General features: G+C 40.3%; 1 protein-coding gene across 1 annotated transcript in view; it reads right to left on the bottom strand.

The window, feature by feature from the left end:
• Positions 1–22,329, bottom strand: part of LOC122805269 (tetratricopeptide repeat protein 9C-like) — a 194,284-nt gene extending 171,955 nt beyond the window's left edge. The window contains exon 1 of the mRNA XM_044075359.1: positions 22,250–22,329. Within this exon, the coding sequence (XP_043931294.1) occupies positions 22,250–22,261 (12 nt within the window). The 5' untranslated portion in view covers positions 22,262–22,329. The remainder of the gene's footprint in view (positions 1–22,249) is intronic.
• Between the last annotated feature and the right edge of the window lie 300 nt (positions 22,330–22,629).

Genomic DNA, 22,629 nt, shown 5'->3' with positions numbered 1-22,629 from the left:
TACAATCATGATGGATAAGTTACTACACCAAATGAGCATATACAGTGGTCATAATAAACTGTATTTCTACAAAACAATTCCCAACTCTGGACATTATACTCGCAAACATACCTGAAAAGCTGATATCACTTATGGTCTTGCCCAATACTCATAGTGAACACTGTCCAATCATTGTTCAGTAGTTACTGAAAGTTGCAAAACTGCCTCTTGAAATTATATTTTTGAGTCAAAATCACAGATAACTCTGAACAAGCTCTTGCCATGGAACTGTAACATATTGGGGTACTCTCTCTAGCTGTACAGATCCCTGAGCTCCTCTGCCCAACTTCTACAATCTGCTCAGCATTAAGAGAACATACCCACTTAGAAATGTCGTGACTAAAGATAACTTGGCACCCTGGCCTAAAAATGAGCTTAAAAACAAGATCAAAGAAGGGATACTGAAAGGAAAACATGGAAAGCTAACCCATGCAATCATGATAAATATACTCTATGCCAGAAAGTTAAAATACAGCCAGAATATATACTAATACAAAGGCAACATATATATATGAGAAACATAAAGCAATCCAAAAACATTGCTAAAAACAAATTATTCCTGAATAAGGCAGTTGCTAAACTTCACCAAAAAACACCTTATCATCATCAGTAAACTGTTCATCACTCCTCCACACTGCCTCTATTTCCTAATCTGCAAGTACCACACTGTTCCAAACTGCATAAATAACACAAATACCTTCAGCATCTCCTTTCTACTTTAATGATGTCAACAGACATGATATTTAAGATCTATCAGACAAGCTGAACTGCAATTTCATACATAACTTTCACACTATACAAAGCTGTTGAAACTAGGTAGTGAAATACTATATCAGCTTCTCAGCTTTGTTTACAAATGCTCTATCACTACTGGTATAATCCCAAAGCTTTGTCAGCTTTATCTGTTTCAGACACTTTGTGTCTTTCGGCTTTTCCCGGCTAGGGGTCGCCACAACAGAACTCCGGTCCGCCAATGATTGGTAGTGGATTTTTACATACCGGGTTATCAGCCCTGACGCACAACCTTCAACCAAGGCACGCCCCATTCACATATGCCTCCACACAGAAGACGCTCTAGCTGAGAATCGAACGGGACAACGTCTTGCTATGAGGCGACAACGCTACCGCAGCACCACCACCGCAGTATAGCCAACAAATGCCAACCTTTGTCTAAATGCATAAATTCTCAAAAAATAATCTACAACCAAATTTTGGACTATGTCAGTAAATATGATATTGTGGATGCAAGAAGCATCGCCTCCACCCTAGAAACAGTACGGCCACTGCTTTATACAGTCTTACTAATCATGTATATGAAAATATGCTTTTTCCTTGACAAGAAATGTGTTTGACAACACTATTCTTCTGCAGAAGGCAGCAGACTGTGAAATTTCCAATGACGTTAACACTCTGGTTTAAAAACTACCTTATCAGCAGAATATTCAGAGGAAAAGGACCTCACTTCAAACTTAACCTGCCATGCTAACCTCAGGGTTCTGTGCTAGGTTCTCTTTCATTTTCATTATTTTTGAATGATACAGAATAAAATCTTCTGCAACTTAACTGCATCTTTTGTGCAGGCAATATTGTCATTACACATGCTGGCCCACAAGCACATATCGCTAATAAGAGCTTACAACAACTCTGCTCACCTCCGGAATTGGTTAACTACTAAACAGGCTAGTTATATATACAGTGGATATAAAAAAAGTGTACACACCCCTGTTAAAATGACAGATTTTTGTGATATAAAGAAATGAGACCACTATATCATTTTAAAACTTTTCCCACCTTTAATGTGACCTATAAACTGTACAATTCAATTGAAAAATAAATAAATCTGTTGGTGGAAAAAAATACAAAAAATAAAAAATGTACAATAAGCTGGTTGCACAAGTAATACTTTGATTAAGCACCTTTTGATTTAAATTACAGCATTCGGTCTTCTTGGGTACACATTTGCCATCAATTAGAGACTCTGATTAACTCCAAATAAAGTTCAGCTGTGCTGGTAAGATTTTCCTGACATTTATTCAGTTGCCTGCTACAGCAAAAGCCATGGTTTGCAAAGAGCTTACAAAGCATCAAAGGATCTCATTGTTGAAAGGTATCAGTCAGAAGGGTACAAAGAAATTTCCACAGCATTGGCTATACCGTAGAACACAGTGAAGACAGCCATCAAAAAGCAGAGAAAATATGGAACAATAGTGATGTTGCAAAGAACTGGAAGTCCCTCCAAAATTGATAAAAAACACAAAGACAAAAACTGGTTAGGGAGGCTGCCAAGACCTACAGCAACACTGAAGGAGTTGCAGGAATTTCTGGCAAGTACTGGTTGTGTACCACATGTGACAACAATCTCCCTTATTCTTCATATGTCTGGACTATGGGGTAGGGTTGCAAGACGGAAGCCTTTTCTTACAGAAAAACATCCAGGCCCAGCTAAAATTTGCAAAACAATATATCAAGTCTCCCAAAAGCACGTGGGAAAATGTGTTATGGTCAGATAAGACTAAGGTTGAACTTTTTGGCCACGATTCCAAAAGGTACGTTTGGTGCAATAACAACACTTCGCATCACCAAAAGAACACCACCCCACGGTGAAGCATGGTGGTGACAGTACCATACTTTGGGGTTGCTTTTCGTCAGCTGGAACTGGGCTTTAGTCAAGGTGGAGGGAATTGTGAACAGTTCCGAATACCAGTCACTTTTGGCACAAAACCTTCAAGCATCTGCTAGAAAGTTGAAGATAAAGAGGAATTTCACCTTTCAACAAGACAATGAACCCAAGCATACATCCAAATCAACACCAGAAGAAAATTAAAGTTTTGGAATGGCCCAGCCAGAGCCCAGACCTAAACCCAATAGAAAATCTGTGGGGGTGACCTGAAGAGGGCTGTGCACAAAAGATGCCCTCGCAATCTGACAGATTTGGAGCACTTTTGCAAGGAAGAGTGGGCAAATATTGCCAAGTCAAGATGTGCCATGCTGATGAGACTCCTACCCAAGAAGACTGAATGCTGTAATTAAACCAAAGGTGCTTCAACAAAGTATTAGTTTAAGGGTGTGCACACTTATGCAACCAGCCTATTGTACTTTTTATTTTTTTTTTGTATTTTTTCTCCTAACAGATTTGTTTGTTTTTCAAATTAATTGTACAGGTTATAGGCCACACTGAAGTTGAGAAAAGTTTTGAAATGATTTATTGTGGTCTCATTTTTTATATCACATAAACCTGGCATTTTAACAGGGGTGTATGTACACTTTTTTATATCCACTGTAGCTCAAAACAACACAGGTGATGCTATTTGGAACCTCAGAACAAATTAAAAATGCCCCCCAACATAAACACAAATATTCTACTGCCAGTTACAGTAACCTGTAAATATCTAGGATTCACATTAGACCATCATCATTTAGCATATACACCCACACAAAACTACCCATTAACAATGCATCAACAAAGCTTAGAATAACTAGCCATTAACAAAGCACTGACACAGCTTAAAATTGCTCACAAAATTTTTAATCATCTTATCCAGATGCCATAACATTAACTGCTCTTTATGTATTAATATCAAAGCTTGAATATTGCCTCCCCTCCACTGCACTGCTCAGACAACTACTCTGCGTTAGAAAACAAAGCACCAAGGTTCATTCATCTAGGCAGTAGAACTGATCATCACTGCATTACCCTAAGTTAATACAAGTGGCTTCCACAACAGCAGCATCAATTACTTCCTAAACACACTTACATTTAAAATTACAACATAAGAGATACTACCTACATCTGCGATACAAGTTCTCTCAGGGAACAATCCTACACTCTTGAGGCTCTGAAAGAACTACATTAATTGGATCCCTATTCAAACTTTCATTTACTGAAGGAGCTTTTGGCAAATCTGCACCAGCTTGCTGGAATAATATCCCCAATAATATTAGACAAAGTTCAGGCAGAAACTAAGATCCTATGCTCAGAGAGAACACTTGCACTTGTTTTACAGATCCTGGAATGGACGTCTGGATAAATGGACTCAGTGCAACATTGGAGTCTTCATTAGTCAAATCAAGTTTCATTATTTATGAATATACACCTGGAACTTCAAGATATAGGCCTGACAGTTTAGGGCTCTATTGCCGAGGTACAGATTTTCTTACCATACCTATCCAGGAGTCCAGTCTCTATCATTAGAAACAATGTTTCTTTGGGGGAGTGAGTCTGTCCCCTTTGGCTGCCTCCAAGAAGAGTGTACTTCGGTGTGTCACACTGCTTCGAATGAGAAAAGAATCTAATCACAGATCTAGATACAATCAAGAAAACAGTGGTGTCCCCAAGCCCCATTAAATCATTCTGGACTTCTGGGGACTGCAACTTTGGTTCTTGTGAATTTGGTTCAAAAATGTCCAGCAAAGCTCGTTATACTGGGTGAGGTCAAAGTCTAGCAACTTAAAGGATCTCATTTGCGCATCTGAGACCTCTGCTCCCTGCCACTGAAAACAGTTTCTTATCAGGGTTAAAGTACCCCAAAAGGTTAAGTCAACCATTGGCAAGTTTAGGGCTAGTGTAGCCTCACTATCATTATTGTATTCAGGGGGGGGGGGACATACCTGCAATCAATAATCTAAGTTGTCCTACACTTCTTCCTATGTGGTGCCAAGTTGTAGTTCATTTTCAGTGAAAAAACGCAGACCATCCCTACTTCATTTAGCAGGGCATTCGTCCGACACCAATGGTTTGGCATGTCCTAATAGCCAACCTTGCAAAAAGGCTAAGAAGCTCTGTGCTGAGAGAGAACTACTGAGGTATAATTGGGAAGGGTCAGTGAGATGCTCAGCTGAGATGTCCTAAGTTCTGATTTGGTGGCATTTAGAGGCCTGCACTCTACAGACTTCAGTTATGAGTTTGCCATCATTCAATATCAGCAAGGGTAAGCAGTCTTCTCCCCGTTTAATCAGAAGTTTCAATACAAGCAATGTCCAGTAGTCTCCATTGGAAAGGTCCAACTTATGCTCAGTTAGGATGGAAGTGCCAGTGTCTTCCAGAAACGATGGGCTCAAAATGGGCCTCATCACAAATGGGGGACCTTTTACACAACAGGTCCGGGGCCTCAATACCAGCATCCTTGCACTGAGAAGGTTCTGAGGCATCCACTAACTCCTTAGGCATGGAGCAAGGCTTCAGATGTGAAGCATCTGATGACCACTGTCAAGAGTCATAGATGAATGAATGCTACTAACATTTTTGTGGTTTAAATGTGCAAGCATGGCACCCTCCTAACTTTGACAGCTTCAGGTCTAAAGTCTTTGCAGATATCACACAAATCAACATTGTGGATGAGATGTAAATAATATTCACACATCTCATGATTGCCTTTAAAATTAAGGCTATTTCTGTCGTTTAAAAGCACACTTGATCCACTTGGCCAGTATGGACACACACAGATCCATGCATACGACACCAACTTCAAATTAATAATGCAGCCCCTAATATAGAAGTATTCTAGCAGCATAAGCGAAAAGAATCTCCTTGGGGAGGGTAGCAATTTCAATGAAAGCAATCTGTAGTCAAGAAAGTAACAGCACAAACACGACCAGTGTGAACAGAGAGAGAGAGAGATTTGGATCAAACAAACAGCTGGATGGCTGAAGGCTAAAAAAAACTTTGAAAGAACAGAATAAGAGGTCTAAAAGATCTGGATGGTGAAGAAAAGACTGACTGCAACGGAAGGAAAAAATGATCCCCTGATTTAGGTGGGAAGAAAGAAAGGTAACAGAAAGCAATATTACTAGGGCAGCAGAGATAGAGAAGGAAGGCAGATTGATCTATATAGACAACAGGACAAAAGCTGTAAGCGGAAAATAAATTTAAGAAGGAAAATATAACGGAGAACCTAAAAATCCTGGAGGGGGCAATTTTATACAGCTGAGAAAGGTAGAAGCAGAAAATATATACTAAAACCAGAGAACTTGAAGCACATGAAAGTGGAGGGGAAACAAATGATTATCTTTATTGTAAGATATGAGAATGGTTTAAGGATAGGAGTAAAACTGAAGTAGTTTGTACAATACACACCATAAGGTAATCATCATACAGAAGGGTGCAGAAAAATTTTGCTATACATGGATAAGGCAATGATGTGGGAATAAATGTGTGCTCACCAACTGCAGTTCTTGACTGGCACAAGGCTGATGAGAGTGAAGAAACCAAGCATAACATGCATAGCAGTTTTTTACTCAAATTTTCAATAAGGACCAAAACATAAGAATGAAATGGGTAAGACGAGGGAGGGGGGTCAGGGGAAGCATTGTAAAGATATGTAGAAAGACAGCAGATATAAAGGAAAAGTCAAGTTTAAGGAATTCAGACAGAAAAGTCTTCTCAATTTCATCTTCCAACTGCCATTTCACTCCAAGAGCTCAGAGGAACAAATGCAAACTATTTACTTTTTGGGTTACACCAAGGATAAAAACATCTTTTACTTCGCACATCTCAGATCCTTTTTATAACTCTGGCAAAGCCCATTTGGAGACCTAAGTAGAAAGGGAGGCTAATGGCGAAGGCAACCAAGAGTGATTAAGCTAGAAAAATACGGCACCAAGTTGGCAGTGGGTTTGCAGACATCAGGGATGCACATAATCAAGAAACAGTTCAGTAATGGAGACGGTATATAAAAGACCGAATTGGTTGTACTGCAGATCTAGAAATGGAAGTGATGGGAAGCAGTCACAAATGAGTTCACTGAGAATAAACATGTAACTGAAAAAGCTACAACAAGACCGGAAAGTGAAACAAATTATGGGTGCTCAATAGAATGGCAGTTCTGCAGTAGACAGTCACTAATTCAAACTTCCTGAGTACTGTCCTAAAGAAACATTCCTTTGATATCCACAGCCCCCAAAGAAGACTTGGGCTTGAAAGTCTGATCTAATTCATGAAGCTCTGTAAGGTTTTTAGGGATGACCACACAAGTCCTTGGAGTGGAATGCTGTAGGAAAAACAACTAGCAAAGACTAATACTATAGGAATTTCAGACCTAGAGAGAAGAATAACTGATGTAACTACAACAAAAGCTTTATCTTGGAAGAGCAAAGTCAACAAGGCTTTTTGTTAACAGTTACAGCCACAGAAGATGGAGGAGGAGGGACTAGATAAAACTGCTGAAGTAATGGAAAATTTGTCTGGGCCAGTATTGGGCAAAACGTAAACACCTTTTATTCCCTGGATCGAATAATAAACTTCACTATGACTCAAAAAACAGTGAAAGGTCCACATTGAAATTCTGGCCTAGACTGCATCAAGGTTCGCCTGGAGATAGTTCAGGGAGAAATGTTCCTGATGTCTACAGTTTGCGGGTAATCCCAAAAGACTGCAGATGGTCTGACCTCACTTTACAATTAACATCTTGGTTGTGGCAAAACTTGAGACCATTCATGTGACGTCAATAAGGTCATGCACAGTCCATGCACCAGAAATCCCAACTCCTCTAAATGTCAAATGCCAAAAGGATCCTGTTATTTACAGAAGGCCCACTGACACTATCATGGCCTCTAAGCACAGGGGATAAGTCTGCCTCTCCATTGGCTGATGTACCATAACATGGCTATGCTGCCCTACTGAAACAGCAGCGTCGAGTGGAATTCACTCTTGCTGAGCCTAGTCAAGAAAAGAGGACGACTCTCCTCTGCAGAAACACTGCTGAGAACATCCAATTCCTGGCTGGACAACAGTCCCTGTGCTGTCCCCATCTCCTCAGTCTCAAGAAAAAAAAAACATCCATTTGCAGTACAGATTTTGTCAAAAGGATATGAATGATTTGGTGTGTACGAGATTGGTAAGGATAGCCTGCAACTTGAATGTGTCTTGCTTCTTACTGGAATAATGACTGCTGTCTGTTCAAGGAGAAAGTCCTGGGATGACCAAACCTTGAGGTTCCATTGGATTATGGGTCACCATCTAAAACTAGCATTACTTCTAAAGCCCCGACAGACACATTAGCTCGTAGAACAGCAGCATTGGTGCAGTAATGTTTGATTTTGCAAAACCTAGTGAAAAACATAGGCCAGAAACTTAGTGCCATATCAGGAAGCCTCTGCTGTTGGCCACTAGGAGTCAGTTGATTATTTTACTTTACATTTGCTAACATGGTTGGAGGACTGAGCCAGACCACACAACAATAAATGACAGATAGTTAACTGACAATAGTAGAATTAACTGACAATAGTAGAACTTTTTATACGGTGCAGCAGGATAAGTAGAAAATAACTTTTTTTTAAATTACTGCTCCATCACTGTACAGTGCTCAATACCCTTGACTGGCTTGAACTTCAAACAAATCACCCTCTCCCAGCTGCTCACAGCACACAAAAATACTTCACCATCCAATTAAAATACCCTTGCCGTCAAATCTAATCCAATGGCATATACCAAAATAGAACCCAAACATCCTCAGAACTTTAACTCTTGCTAATAAATCTAATAATTTATTACAGTGACCCACTAGTCTTTGTCACCACCTCCAAGGCATGGAACAAACTTCCGACCACATCAGACTTTTAAATAACAGGAACAATTCAAATTTGCCCTAAAATATGATATAGCAACTAAAAGTAAGCATCTGTGCCAGACTTACACTTCGAAATATGCAATCCTAACTCTGTCCACTACAGATAGTACACAACTGCATTAAAATTTTAGATATTCACAGTATCTTGAAAAATGTATTTTCTTAATCTAATATGCTATGTAAACATTGTTTTAACAGTTTGCTTTGAAACTTCAAAATAAAATATGTAAAAGAAAATTATAAAATTATCAAAAACATATTTCTATCATTGTTTTGGAGGTTTTCTCCCCAGGCCTTCACTGAAACTTACTTCAAGGAGTGGCACAAGGTGGTAGTAGGAGTTCTTGCTGGTCAGCCTGGGGTTATATGCAGCCTCCAAGAAATTATCAAGAATGTCACCCTCTCAGCCAATGCCTCTGTTAGAATTAATTTGTAGAAACCTGCTGGGAACCAAAGGAATCTTATTACTTGGATTGTTGGTTTTGGGAGAACTGATCTCAGCCAATTCATTAGTGTCCTTGTCAGACAGTATTGCAGAAGGCAATATGTCACACCTACCTTAAAAATCTTAGAGAGTTTAAACAAGACAATTTCCCTAAGGGACAAGTCTATAACGGATGAATCACAATCTTTGGCAAAAGGGTAGCAAAAAGCCAGGATACTGCTATGCCAACTCCTGCCATACTGGCAGACCTATTTATGGCACCACATGCTGCCTGGACCATCAGGCTTCCAACTGTGTAATTCTCAGACATACCCTCTACGGAGTACTCTACATCATCTAGAATATCCCCCTTAAGAAACATTTGCATGAAACAGCTTAATGCCTTTACGAACAGCATGGAGAACACAAACATACCTGAGTCTATACAGTCTAGCCTCTGACTTCTTGTATGGGAGATGAATAGCTGGTGACTAAGGAGCAGATTTCCTCTTGAGACCTGCTGTTAATACAGTGACATCAGGCTTGGGATCCCCAAGAAGAGATGTTCCACCACTCTGCAAGCTTTCAGGTGGCTTTGGGGGGGGGGGGGGGGTCAGAGGCACAGTAAGCCGAACATCTTCCTTTCCTGCAGAGACTTCAAGATATCTCTAAATCGTGCATGTCTCCAGAAGCAATCATATTCTTGTAGGAGGTCTAAAATATTTAATTCATTGCAGGTTTTTCCTGGAATCTTTAGGAAGAGACTAATCATTTGGACTTGTCTGAAACCCTCTGCAATTAGTTCTGAGGTGCTAGAGCAAGATGACAGCATTTCTGGGTAGGAAAGGCCTCTAACACAAAAAAATGGAGGAGGACTTACCAAGAGAAAGTGCACTGGAGAAAACTATATGCTTACATTACAAAGAGAACTCTAGAAAGTCAGCTCTGCCTTTCAAAAATTCTGAGACATGGAAGCTATTCCATTCACAATTACAACACTGGAAAAAACCCTAGAACCTGTAACACCAGTGCCAGATACAAAGACATTAGGGGGGCCAATGCCCATGGGACACACCTACTGGACTGACATAATTTAAACCAATACCTGACAGTACAGTAGTCAATATCTGGAAGAATCTCCGTCTCTCAGACTACAAATATGAAGACTAAAATGGGTTACAAGGAATAGCAAAGTGCTAGGAAGAAACAGGGCATGGTACACACAGGCTTGTGTGCAGCTTCAAGATAGTCTACAACTTGGAAAGGGGGTTCATGAAAATTAACAGTATAAAGGCATAGGTCTGGTGTCTACTTTCTCTTCCAATTGCCTCTGCAGCTTTTTACACGAGGACTGTACTGCCCTAGGACGTTTTTTGTGCTCTTACAAAACAGCTTGGAAGTCTTTGATTAGATCAGGAAGAAGAGGGCCCTTTCATATACTCTGCAAGTCTTCTGGAAAAATAGTCATCTTCTGTACCACTTTCTGATGTCGTTAAAAGACCTATAGACAGAACATTCCTGGGTGCTGTGAAAGGCAAGTAAATCTGCAGAGGGAATTTGTTTGCCAGAATAGACCTTAAGAGAAGGCATAACTAAGGATCACACAAATCATGGCTTTGTGTTGTCTGGGTGCACCTTAAGTGCCTAGAAAAAAAAAACAAAAAAGGAAGTAGATATGATGAAAGATGCAAAAAAAGAAGCACAGTAAATGCCACAAATAAAAAGCTACCTCAACAACATAATACTTTAACTCTTTTGGCAGCCTAGAGCCATTCAGTAGGAAAAGAACCTGCCACAATGGAAAAGTGGAATATTCCTTAGGGCAGTGAAGGTGTTGAGATGGGTTCATTTTGTACACCTGGAAATCCACAAATCTGATAAAATGTGTTTTTATTCTGTTCAATGAAGAACAGCAAGTAGTTCAACAAAAGATAGTAGAAGAAATACTACTCAGCATTCTCAGAAAACAAAAGCAGCAGCCTCCATCATTCCCAAGTGAACTGTTAAATGTTTTTATCAGGTAAGCAAGGGTCACAGGAGAATGAAAGACTAGCTTTCCCCTTTATCAAAGCAGAGCAGAAAAGCACCAACAATCTAGTTTACCATGACAGGATAGAAAGCAGTGTAAACAAACAAATTTGCTTAATATGAAAGCAGATGGCTGAACCTTAAGCAAAAAGACAAGGAACAAATGATGACATATATTCATAAAATAAGCTAACAAAACAAATCAATAAACCAACATCAGTATATGTATATTCATTAAATTAAAGATTTTACCCAGTGTGCCACGGAAGGCTTTTCAACACTCACTGGCTCTAATGGATTCAAACTATGTTAAGCAGGATACGGAGGCCAATAACCTGTGTTACCTTAATGAAGGGGAAAAACTTCTTTGACGGGGGGGTAGTAATCAGACCATTCACTCTAAAATTTTCATCAAGTAACAGCAGATACCTTAGGTGGTAAGGTAAGCATGTCTGCTAATGTCAAAAAGCAGCATCAATAACAAACAAACTGAGCAATCGAGACTAAGCTCAAAAAATGGGATCAAAATATGGAAGATAAATACCACTACTACATATATAGATTTCTAAATGTAAAGAGAAACTGCTGTGATTCAGTACAATACAATTACATTTAGAAATTTTGAAAGTGTGCATAGACACATGGGCAGAGAGGGGCACTAGGCCAGATAGGACAAACGGAAAATAAAATGGACAAGATACTGGACAGGTCTTCAGGGAATAGCATAGGAGAGATGGGGATGAGATTATACACACCACAAGGTGACAAAGACAACCAGCACTGACCGTGCGTTAGACCAAAAATGGTGAATTGGAAATATTACAGACAAGAATGGTAAATAGCACTGGGCAGGAAGTAAATGAGAAGAAACCCTGTGGGTAAACTGAAGAGAGTTCTGATAACTACAGACTCAAATCAAAAACAGTCATGAGTCTAGACAAGTAAGACTGGTTTAATTGAAACCACTGTCCTCAGTGCTTAGACACTCAGACTAATATGGGGGAAGAAGGTGAACAAAGTGATCACTTAACTGGCAGATGTAAACACATTGTGGTGCATATATGCACCAGTGATCTGGCAAGAGGAGGCATACATATCAGAAGAGGATGTCAGAGATAGCAAGAGGTGCTATCTATACCAGCAGCCAACAACCGTATGAAAAAGAGAATTACAGAGTAGAATGAGTGGCTGCATCAGTGGGCAAGGGAGAAAGTTATAAGACTGGTAGAAGAATGGGTGAAGACCAGCTCTATGCAAGGTATAGTCTTCAGCTTAACCCAGAAGGGATAACTGTGCTTAGACCGGATCATTTTACCTTTAAGGTATAAGGAAGGAAGGGAAGGGAATGTAACAAAAACTGAATAAGGAGTAGGCATTTAAGCAGTAGGCAGCAGGCAAAATGAGATGCATTACAAAGCAAAAGAACTAACAAAGGTAAACTGGGCCAATGCTGGGTAGTCTTACTCTGCAATGAAAGAAGTTTTGGTAGGAAAAATTAGACAGCCACAAGTGGTGATGCAGAGGAGAAGCATGGACACCACCAGTATTAAACATGGGCCAATGAAAACAGGTACTGGGACATGGCAATAGCTTGATAGGGGCTGTTCTAGAAAAGCACAGCAGAAAGGTGGAGTTGTATCCCAAAGAAGGGAATCAGATGGGAGTTCAAAGAGGACAGAAAACACCAAATCAGGAATGAGGACAGGTTACAGCCAAGATCAGAAGCTAGATTAAGTCCTCTACCAATTAAGGGAAGGAAAGGGAATGGAGGGGGAAGAGTTGGTGGATTAATACAATGTATTTTCTACCATACATAAGATCAGGGGAGGATAAGACAAAGCTGTAGACAAGAGCAAAAGATTGGGGTAAGAAGAAAAGATCAATACTTGTGGGGGAATCTAAATCTACCAGGAAGGGGAGGGAGAAGTGGTGGACTAATACAATGTATTATCCACCATACACAAAAGAGAATACAGGACTGAGGTAAGAGAAAGAGTAGCACTCACAACAGAGCCAAACCTAGCAAGAAAAGACTGCAAGATTCTGATCTTCAGGGCATAGAACAAACTAGAAGTGACAGAGATCTTGAACTACAAAGGATTCAGCCAAAAGGTACAGGACTGCCCACACAGGATCAAATTCTGAATATGGTCTGATACGTTCATGGGCCTATACAATCCTAGCCATATCAATTCCCTGGCTATTTTTGCCCAGAATATTTACTTCCCTGGTCCCCTGTCTAGCAGAGTGCCTAACATGATCCCCGGGGTGAATTTCCTATCTCCCACCCAATCGTCAAGGTTCCTTTTGATGAGGGCCAAAAAGGCACTCTGCTCGACATGTATGGGCAGTCTATTCCAGAGACTGGGGAGTCTCTGGGTCAGGAACCTATCCCTCCAGCATTTTTTGTTCATTGTGATGACAAGGTTTAGATCCCTGGAGTGTGTGCCTCTGAGGGATTGGGATTTCTTTAAGTGTAGCATGTCCAACAGCTCTGGGTTTGACATGGCTTTGTATGTTAAGCAGAGATCGCCTCTGAGTAGACAGTATGCGACAGAGTACAGCTGGAGTTATTTTTTGACAGTCAGCATATGGCATCTGCTTTAGGCCTGTGATTCTTTTAGTGAGGTATTTCTGCGGTCTTTCCAGTTTTTGCAGATACCTTGAGAGGTACACACCAAACAGGGTGTTGTATTCTATAATGGGTCTACTGAGGATGAGTACAGTGGGACAATGACCTAATTTTTTCAGGATGAAAAGCCCTTAGTGATGAGGTGTGCCACATAGAAGGATTTCCTGACTGTTGCGGCGATGTGGTTATCGAAGGTGAAACCACTGTCCACCTATGTCCCTGACTCTCTTATCACACTTTTGGTGTTTAGTGTACTGCCACCTATGTGGTAATTCACGGGTACATATTTTTCCCAAAGAGGATAACTATACATTTCTTGGCATTGAGCTTGAGCCCATAGCTCTGGCACCAAGCATCTGTTTCTTTAAGGCCCTTTTGTAGAATATCCACATCATCTGGGGATTCAATAATGGCTCCCAGTTTGCAGTCATCTGCGAACTTTGTTAGCCAGAGTCCCTTAGTGTTGGCCTGTACTTCAGAGAAGTAGATGCCAAACAAGAGCGGTCCCAGGACTGAACCTTGAGGTATTCCACTTGTCACTTGTCTGGAGCTTGATTTGGAGTCAGCTACTTTTACAGTGTGGGTTCTGTCAGTAAGCCAGTTGGCAACCCACCAAGTGACGTAGGGATTAATGCCTAGCTTAGTAAGTTTATCTATGATTCCAGAGTGGGGGATGGTGTAGAAGACCTTGGCGAGGTCTAGACAGACTGTGTGGACCACCTTACCCTCGTCCACAGCTCTAGAGACTGATTCGAAGGAGTCAATCAGGTTCAGGAGACAAGATCGGCCCTTCACAAACCCAAACTTGGTGGGGTCAGTGTTTGAAGGCTGCCAATGTCTTTGTTTATAAGTTCCATGATACTACATTCCATGGCCTTGCAGATCAAACTCATCAGACTGATGGGGCATTAGTTCCCAGGATCCAAGGTGGATCCCCCTTTGTGGGGTAGGATAACTGTAGCTGTACGCCACTCAGTTTTAACCATTTCATAAGATGTCAAGGGCATTCAAAATGAAGTACCATTAGCCAAAAACGATCGTGTATCTGTGCAGATTATTCTGTTTTTGCTGGGGGTGGGGGGGTAAGCCCTATTGCACACCCCCCTCAGACTCTACACATACACCAACTCTGACACTGCATAACAGTGGAGAAAAGAGCAAATTTCACTGTTGGCGAAAGTAATTTGATGAACAGCACACTCTTGTTTTTGTTTTCAACAAAATTACCTTCAATGACATGACGTGCACCCTAACAGAGGCTACATAAAACAGAGAGATTCTTACCTGAAACCAGAAGAGATGGAGATACACGATGATGGAGCAGAAAGTATATCAGGGAGACATGAAGGGGTCAGTCTGAAAAGGAAGGACAGAGACAGAATGCAGAGAGTCTGTGCTGTCTGCTGCCTGTATCAACTACCTTTTGGAAGTGCTGTAAAAATACTTTTTCATAGAGGGGGCTGTGTAAACACAAATCTGTGGTGGTGAAGGAATCCATGTGGAAATGTAAAGGTGAGAAAAAGGCATGAGACACGACAGTGAATGAGAGGAAGAATAAGGTTAAGGCACTTCGAAGGGTTTACAAGTTTACTGCTGCTCTGCAAGCAAGCAAATGTACATACATGTATATGCATTACGTATACATATACAAATGTTCATAACTACTTGGACAAAAATGTATACGCACACACACAAGAAGGCACAGGAAACTATGATCAAGCCAATAAAGTAAGAAGGGGACTAGGGTAATTTTAAAAGCCAATACAGGTGATGTCCATGTCCAAAGACAGCAGGAGATAGTTGCGAAAAGACCATCTTAGTCCACGGTTCTGACTATTTCTGCAGCTTTTGCTCTGAGTTTTTATTATTTTTTTTCCATTGCTGCTACTTCAGTTTGTCTTGTTGCTGGCCGTCATTTTGTTCTGATGTATGTCACTCTGTTTTTACAAGGTTCCTGTTGGGAATATTGCTGGCGTTCATACTGATGCTGGGTATCAGCCTGGATAATGCTACTGAAATACTATTCTTGGTGGGCAAACTGTTGCCATATGTGATGATGCCGGGAATCATTATGAATAATGCTACTGAGCACTACTGAAGCAGTGCTCACGGAAGGCGAGTTACAGGTGTTTGTGCAGACACTGAGGGTTACTATACAGAATGACACTGAACGTTATTGAAGCAATGATCCTGGGGGGGGGGGGGTGCTTTTATGCAGTTAGTAATTTGGAGAATGGTGCTGAAGTACAGCTTGCTACACTGCTTCATAATTCTCTCATGTAATGCAATGTCGAGCATCCATTTTGGAGAAATCACTAGAGACTTATTTTTTGCCTTTAAGGGACTCTTGTGCTGTTTATGGTGATTCTTTGGCTTATCCAATGAAGAACTGCCGTGTACTGCTAATTTCTCTTTTTTCTGACAGGCTCAGGGCTCAAAAGTCTTGGAAACTATTCAGTGTCCCTTTGTTCTTTAAAAACTAGGCTGTTCCGAAAGACTGAAATGTTTGTTTTAACTAGAATAGAGTCTTAAGCTACTACAGTTAACATATAACTTATGTTCATAGGTTGGTACTAGGCTATTGGCCCTAGGACCTATACAAGCCTAGCCATATCAATTCCCTGGCTATTTCTTCCCAGCTTACTTCCCTGGTCCCCGGTCTAGCAGGGCGACTGACATAATCCCCAGGGTGAATTTCCCATCTCCCATCCAATCGTCAAGGTTCCTTTTAAAGAGGGCCAAAGAGGCACTCTGCTTGACATGTATGGGCAATCTATTCCAGAGTCTGGGGAGTCTCTGGGTCAGGAACCTATCCCTCCAGCAAGTTTCGTTCATTGTGATAAGGTTTAGATCCCTGGAATGTGTGCCTCTGAGGGATTGGGAAGTGCAGCATGTCCAACAGCACTGGGTTGGACATGGCCTTGTATATTAAGTAGAGATCACCTCTGAGTAGGCGATATGCGACACAGTATAGCTGAAGTTTTTTTAGACTGTCAGCAAAGAGCATCTGGTTTAGGCCTGTGATTCTTTTAGTGAGGTATTTCTGTGGCCTTTTCAGTTGTTGCAGATGTCTCATAAGGTACATACCAAACGGGGTGTTGTACTCTATAATGGGTCTAATGAGGGATGAGTACAGTAGGACAATGACCTCCCTTTTCCTGGATGAAAAGCCCTTAGTGATGAGGTGTGCCACATAGAAGGATTTCCTGACTGTTGTGGCTATGTGGTTATCAAACGTGAGACCACTGCCCACCTGTCCCCAAGTCCCTTATCACACTTTTGGTGTTTAGTGTACTTGCACTTATGTGCTAATTCATGGGTACACAGTTTTTCCCAAAGAGGATAACTATGCATTTTTTTGGCATTGAGCTTGAGCCCAGTTTCTGTAAGGCCCTTTTGTAGAATATCCACATAATTTGGGGATTCAATAATGGTTCCCAGTTTGCAGTCATCTGCAAACTTTGTTAGCCAGAGTCCCTTACTGCTGGCCTGTACTTCAGAGAAGAAGATGCCAAACGACAGTGGTTCCAGGACTGAACCCTGAGGTGCTCTGCTTGTCACTTGTCTGGAGCTGGATTTAGTCGGATACTTTTACAGTGTGGGTTCTGTCAGTAAGCCAGTTGGCAATCCATCAAGTGACGTAGGGATTAATGCCCAGCATAGTAAGTTTATCTATGATTCCAGAGTGGGGGGTAGTGTCGAAGGCCTTGGCAAGGTCCAGATAAGCTGTGTGGACCACCTTACCCTCATCCACAGCTCTGGAGACTGATTCGAAGAAGTCAATCAGGATGAAGAGACAAAATCGGCCCTTTACGAAACCAAAATGGGTGGGGTCCAGTGTTTGAAGGCTACCAATGTCTTTGTTTATAAGTTCCATGATCATGTGTTCCATGGCTTTGCAGATCAGGCTCATCAGACTGATGGGAGGATAGTTCCCGGGATCCAAGGTGGATCCCCCCTTGTGGAGTGGGATAACTATTGCTGTATGCCACTCATTGGGCACAAAGCCTGAGGTGATACTATGGTTAAACATGACACTTGGGTGAGGTACCAGCTCATTTTGTAGTTCATGTAGTACACAGCCCAGGATGTTGTCTGGTCCCATGGATGCTGTATTCTTGGCTTTGGAGAGTGCATTTTTACCCGTTTGGCCATGAGTACTGGAATTTGGCAATCTTTTGGTATTGAGATGGGTCCTTTAGGGGGTGAGGTGTGGGGTGAAGTTGGCACTGACAGCCTGCCAGGATATTGGCAATATCCTTGGGATCAGTATATTTAATGCCATTCTGCTGTAGCTCAGATCAGATCTGAGCATTGCCATTTAGATTCTTGACATAACTATAGAATGCCTTCTGGCTATTCTTGGAATCTTTGGCAATTTTATTTTTGTAACTAGCTTTGGAGGATTTTATGAGGGATTTCAGCTTCTTACTGAGACAGGTAAGGGAGTTTTTTTGCATCCTGGGATTTTCCTCTTTTCTGCAACAGTTTCTTCCTTCTGTTGTATAGTTTACGGCAGGGGACCACCAGATTGGGTTCCTTTTTTTTTTTTGGAGGAGACCATCTTGGTTTTGTCTGGAATGGCATGATTAATGCACAAGTGGATGTGCTCGTACAATGCCTTAGTGTAGGATTCAGCAGTCGAACTTCCAGTTCCCGTCTGCATGGGTGTCATGAGGTTTGTCACTTCTGACTTGTGTAACATGAAGTTGGCTTTGGAGAAGTTTTTATGGAGGTTTCCCTACTGGAGGGTGTGATGTGGATATCAAGGGGGATTAGCTTATGGTCAGACTTGACCAACAAGGGGGTGACCACTGGTGCAGAGCATCAATCTCCCATGTTGGTAATGACCAGGTCTAGGATATTTGAGCCCCTGGTGGGACTACAGATTAGTTGGTCCAGGGCGTTGGAATTTATGAATTCCAAGAACCGTTGGGCAAAGGTGTCGGTACCCCAGTAGTTTTCCCAATTAATGGCAGGGTAGTTGAAATCACCCAGTATTAGGGTGTTTGGTTGTATCTTAATATTATCTAGAATGTTTAGAAACGTGTAGTGAGAATCTTGGGGCATGGTTGGGGATCTGTAGCAAGCTACAATTTGGATTGCAGTCTTACCTAGTACTAGTTCCACCTGTTAAGCTTGTTGACATTTTGTTGTTAACATGTTAAGCTGTTGCTCTCTCCTTTCCATGCACAGCCCACTCTACACACAAAGATATTTTTTGTTTATTCCATCTGTTGTAGACAAATTTATTTTGATTTCTAGCATGTGTCATGCTACACTGAGGCATGAAGAATGTAATTTTCATTTTTATTTAAACTCTATTAGAACTTTGGTGGCGTTTCTTATTTTAGTTTTAAATTTAAACTCATAATACTTGATTTTAACAGTGTTTCAGTTTTGTAATACATAATACTGCTGTACCATTTTTACACTTTACTCTTGAATGCTTAGAGCTTATTAAGCTCAATAATCAAACTGAAGTTAAAAAAAAATGAAGTTGCAGTGGAGGCTGAACCAAGGGTATTGCAAAGTGCAAAGAAGGTAGATTCACTACTTGATAACAGAGGCTGCATCTGTTAAGAGCTGTATGACATTATGAAATTTGTTCTGCTTTCTTAAGCTATTCTAAACCATAGTCATTTAACAGATTCAACCCTAGCCTCCAAATGAAGGTAACACAACCCTAATAAAAGTAGTTTACCCAATGCCCTAAGCTCAGCTATTTCTAGTACTGTAGAAAACAGGTTAGCAAAGGTGAGTGTACATCACATTACATGGAAAAAATTACTGCTACAGCCACAATTCATTCCCCCATTCGCAGTGGAATGAAAGGGGAAAGCTGTCAATAGAATCTCAAGCTACACTGTCCCTGTTCCAGGTGGGAGTCCTATCAAAATTAAAAAAAAAGTTTCAAAATGAGAAGTGTTCAGGATGGGATTTTACTTTCAAAATGACAAAGAATGGGGCTTGTGCAAAGAACTACAAGAGTGAAACAGGTACCTTTGTCAGCACTGCAGGTTTCTTTAAGTAATAAATAGGTACAACATGATCCAAACCTCCAATGAAACAGGACAAAGGCTCAAAATCTTCTCATAACCAGAAGGAAGATTTGAAATGGAAAATAAGTAACGCAAAGTCTTTTGCATCAAGTCAGTAGTAAATGTCAATGTTGGCAGCACTAAATTTGAGTAGGGTAAAAGTTATCTACTTGTGTGCTTACATTTAGATGAGTGAAGAGTACAAGAACTAGAAAAAAAAGAACACATGTAATGTCACCTAGTAACACTTTAGACATTACCAATGGTAAATGAGAAATATTTTGACATTACCAACGGTAAAGGAGAAATATTTTATCACTAAAATATAAACCTATGTGCTTTATTTATTATTTATTTTACATTTGTTAACCAGGACAGTCCGACTGGATACATGTCCATTTTCAGCAACTGTATTTATGCTGGAGATTCCATTTGGCGCATATACAAAATAAATATTTTCTTCCACAAAAAAGTAAGCAAAATGAACATCCATTAAGTTTTACTACAGCAGTCAATCCAGGTCTCACCTTACTTTCAACATCATAATACAAAATAAAAGCAACACATTTTTGCAGGTTTGAGTATGTAATTCTCAAGGCTGTGTTAATAAGATATATAGTGCCCACAGCCAATGCAAAATACTAGCTAAACAATTTTTTTTGTTTGTTTTTGGAAAAATGCCAGTGGCATCCACAAGGGACAGAACAAACACTTGAACATGGCTTAAAGTGCTCTTTGATCTTTATCAAAAGCAGACAAAATATTCAAAACAAGATCCTGTGCACTCGACAAAATTCCCAAATCCTGGGACATCTGAAAGTCTGCTGGATTACAAGAAAGACAAGGAAATGTTTGAGAAACAAATGAAACTAAATTTAGTGGCTGCAAAATAGCACTACTTCATAGACAGCTGAAAATAATGAAAAAATATCAAAGATCATGAAACAAGGACAGGTAGCATTAAAGAATTAATATGCCTAGCAAAAAGAAAAAAAAATGGATCTAATTTTGTTAGGCATCTTGCTATTATAAATGAGGCATTTTACATGTCCTGTGCGCCCTGACAACACTCTAAAACCTTAAGTTAAATCCTTTGTAAAACTGGAGATTAACACTGCTAGCCAGCGCCATTATAGTGCCAAACCTATACATAATTCTCTGCACAGCCACAGCATACTCAGCAAGATCACATTACATTAAATGTCTGATACTCGAGGGGAAAAATTATCACTGCACTGGCCCTTGTCATAGTGGGGGGTCATTCTCAGAATAAGATCACCACAGTGGAATTATAAATATTTTTTCAAGTGGCCAAAAAAAAAAAAAAGTTTGTGAGCCATAGCTATTCCTAGTAGCAACTCTAGTAAAGTAGCACGACTGCAAGTTTCACTGCCAGAAGAATGCCAAGCAGTTCGTGTTAAGAACTACAGAACTAGGGTTAAGATTTTGAGGATCATAGTTTTGGGTTTAAGTGCATTAGTGTTAGAGTTTTAATGTTAGACTTAAGTATTATAGTTCTTATACTGAACAGAAACCTAATCCACTTGTAAAATCAAAAGGAAATGTTTAACCCCCCCCCCCCCCCCCCCAAGACAGGTAAAACTAATTTCTCTCGTTCTGAGAAATTTATACAACATGAGTTGTACCTTTTTTGGGCGGAGTTCACCCATCAACAAAAGAAAAGAAAAGTTGTCGTTTTGTCATCACTTTTTACCAGATCATATTACTCCTTCAAAATACCACGGAAACAGGTGGAACTGAAGTGTGGGGGTAAGCCAGACTGCAAGGGGCTGGGCTCTTCAACACCTGGGCAAACCTATCGATCTTTCTCCGTTAGCCTAACTATCCGCTCTTGTATATCAAAAAAAAAAATACCGTCTAAAAGAAAATCTTCCAAAGGTCATTGAAAACAGACTACAAACGCAACTCGTGGTTCTGCATTTGATTCCTTCTCGTCCCCACAGCTTTCACCTCTTACCTTCAACAGTAGCCAAAACACAGACATAAAAGCAAAGATAGGTTTTTAAATACTGGAGAACAAAAACACAAGAGTATTAATGTGCACTAAAAACAATTCTAAAACAAGAAAAATATATTATTTACTGACTGCCATGATTTTGCTACAAAACTACTTTCTAATAGATACTGCAAGTGTGAGGCAACGGTCACTGATATTTGTGAAGTATGCTTTATACCTCAATTAATGTTCCCAGCAGTCATTCGGATCAGTTTTGGAAGTGTCAAAACCATACATCACGTTAAAGCATGGGACTACTTGGGTATCCCTTATATTTGTTTAATAAAGTGTTCCATATGGGAAATGAAAAAAAAAATTCACACTCAGAATTAATCATAAAGCAAGACAAACACAAGTGAAAATACTCGAGACATCGAGGAGAAAGTCACCCCAAACAAATACACACGCAATATACGCAGCAATCGTTTACAGGTAAAATCATATAGAAAAAATGCAGACTAACTTAACTACACCTCTCCCCATTAAACCACCTGACTGAATTACCTTTTCTGCCATAATAAATTACTTATCTTTCGCTACCGGGTTAAAGACTGCAGTACACGTAAACTCACAAGAGATACACACTTCTGACAAGAAAATCACGCGATAGCAGCACACGAACTAGTAAAACAGAATATTTCGTCAAGTTAACAGCGTTACATAAAAATCGGGCTGTTATCTGCAGGATGTTAGTACTCAAAACGCATTCGTATAAATTGTCCACGGCAAAGCTGATACTAAAAATGTTACTGTGTGGTACATTATAGTGTGGGTCAGAAATAAATAAGCAATACTGATTAGCCACTATTCTTAGGTCTTGAATTCCTATTGAGGTCCCTTTCAACGGCTGACATTAATGACTTTATTCTTAAAGTGAAGCCTGT

Source organism: Protopterus annectens, chromosome 6.part1, assembly GCF_019279795.1.
Source record: "Protopterus annectens isolate FY-2018-M chromosome 6.part1, PAN1.0, whole genome shotgun sequence".
Taxonomy (NCBI): domain Eukaryota; kingdom Metazoa; phylum Chordata; order Ceratodontiformes; family Protopteridae; genus Protopterus; species Protopterus annectens.
This window is presented reverse-complemented; position numbering and strand designations above follow the sequence as displayed.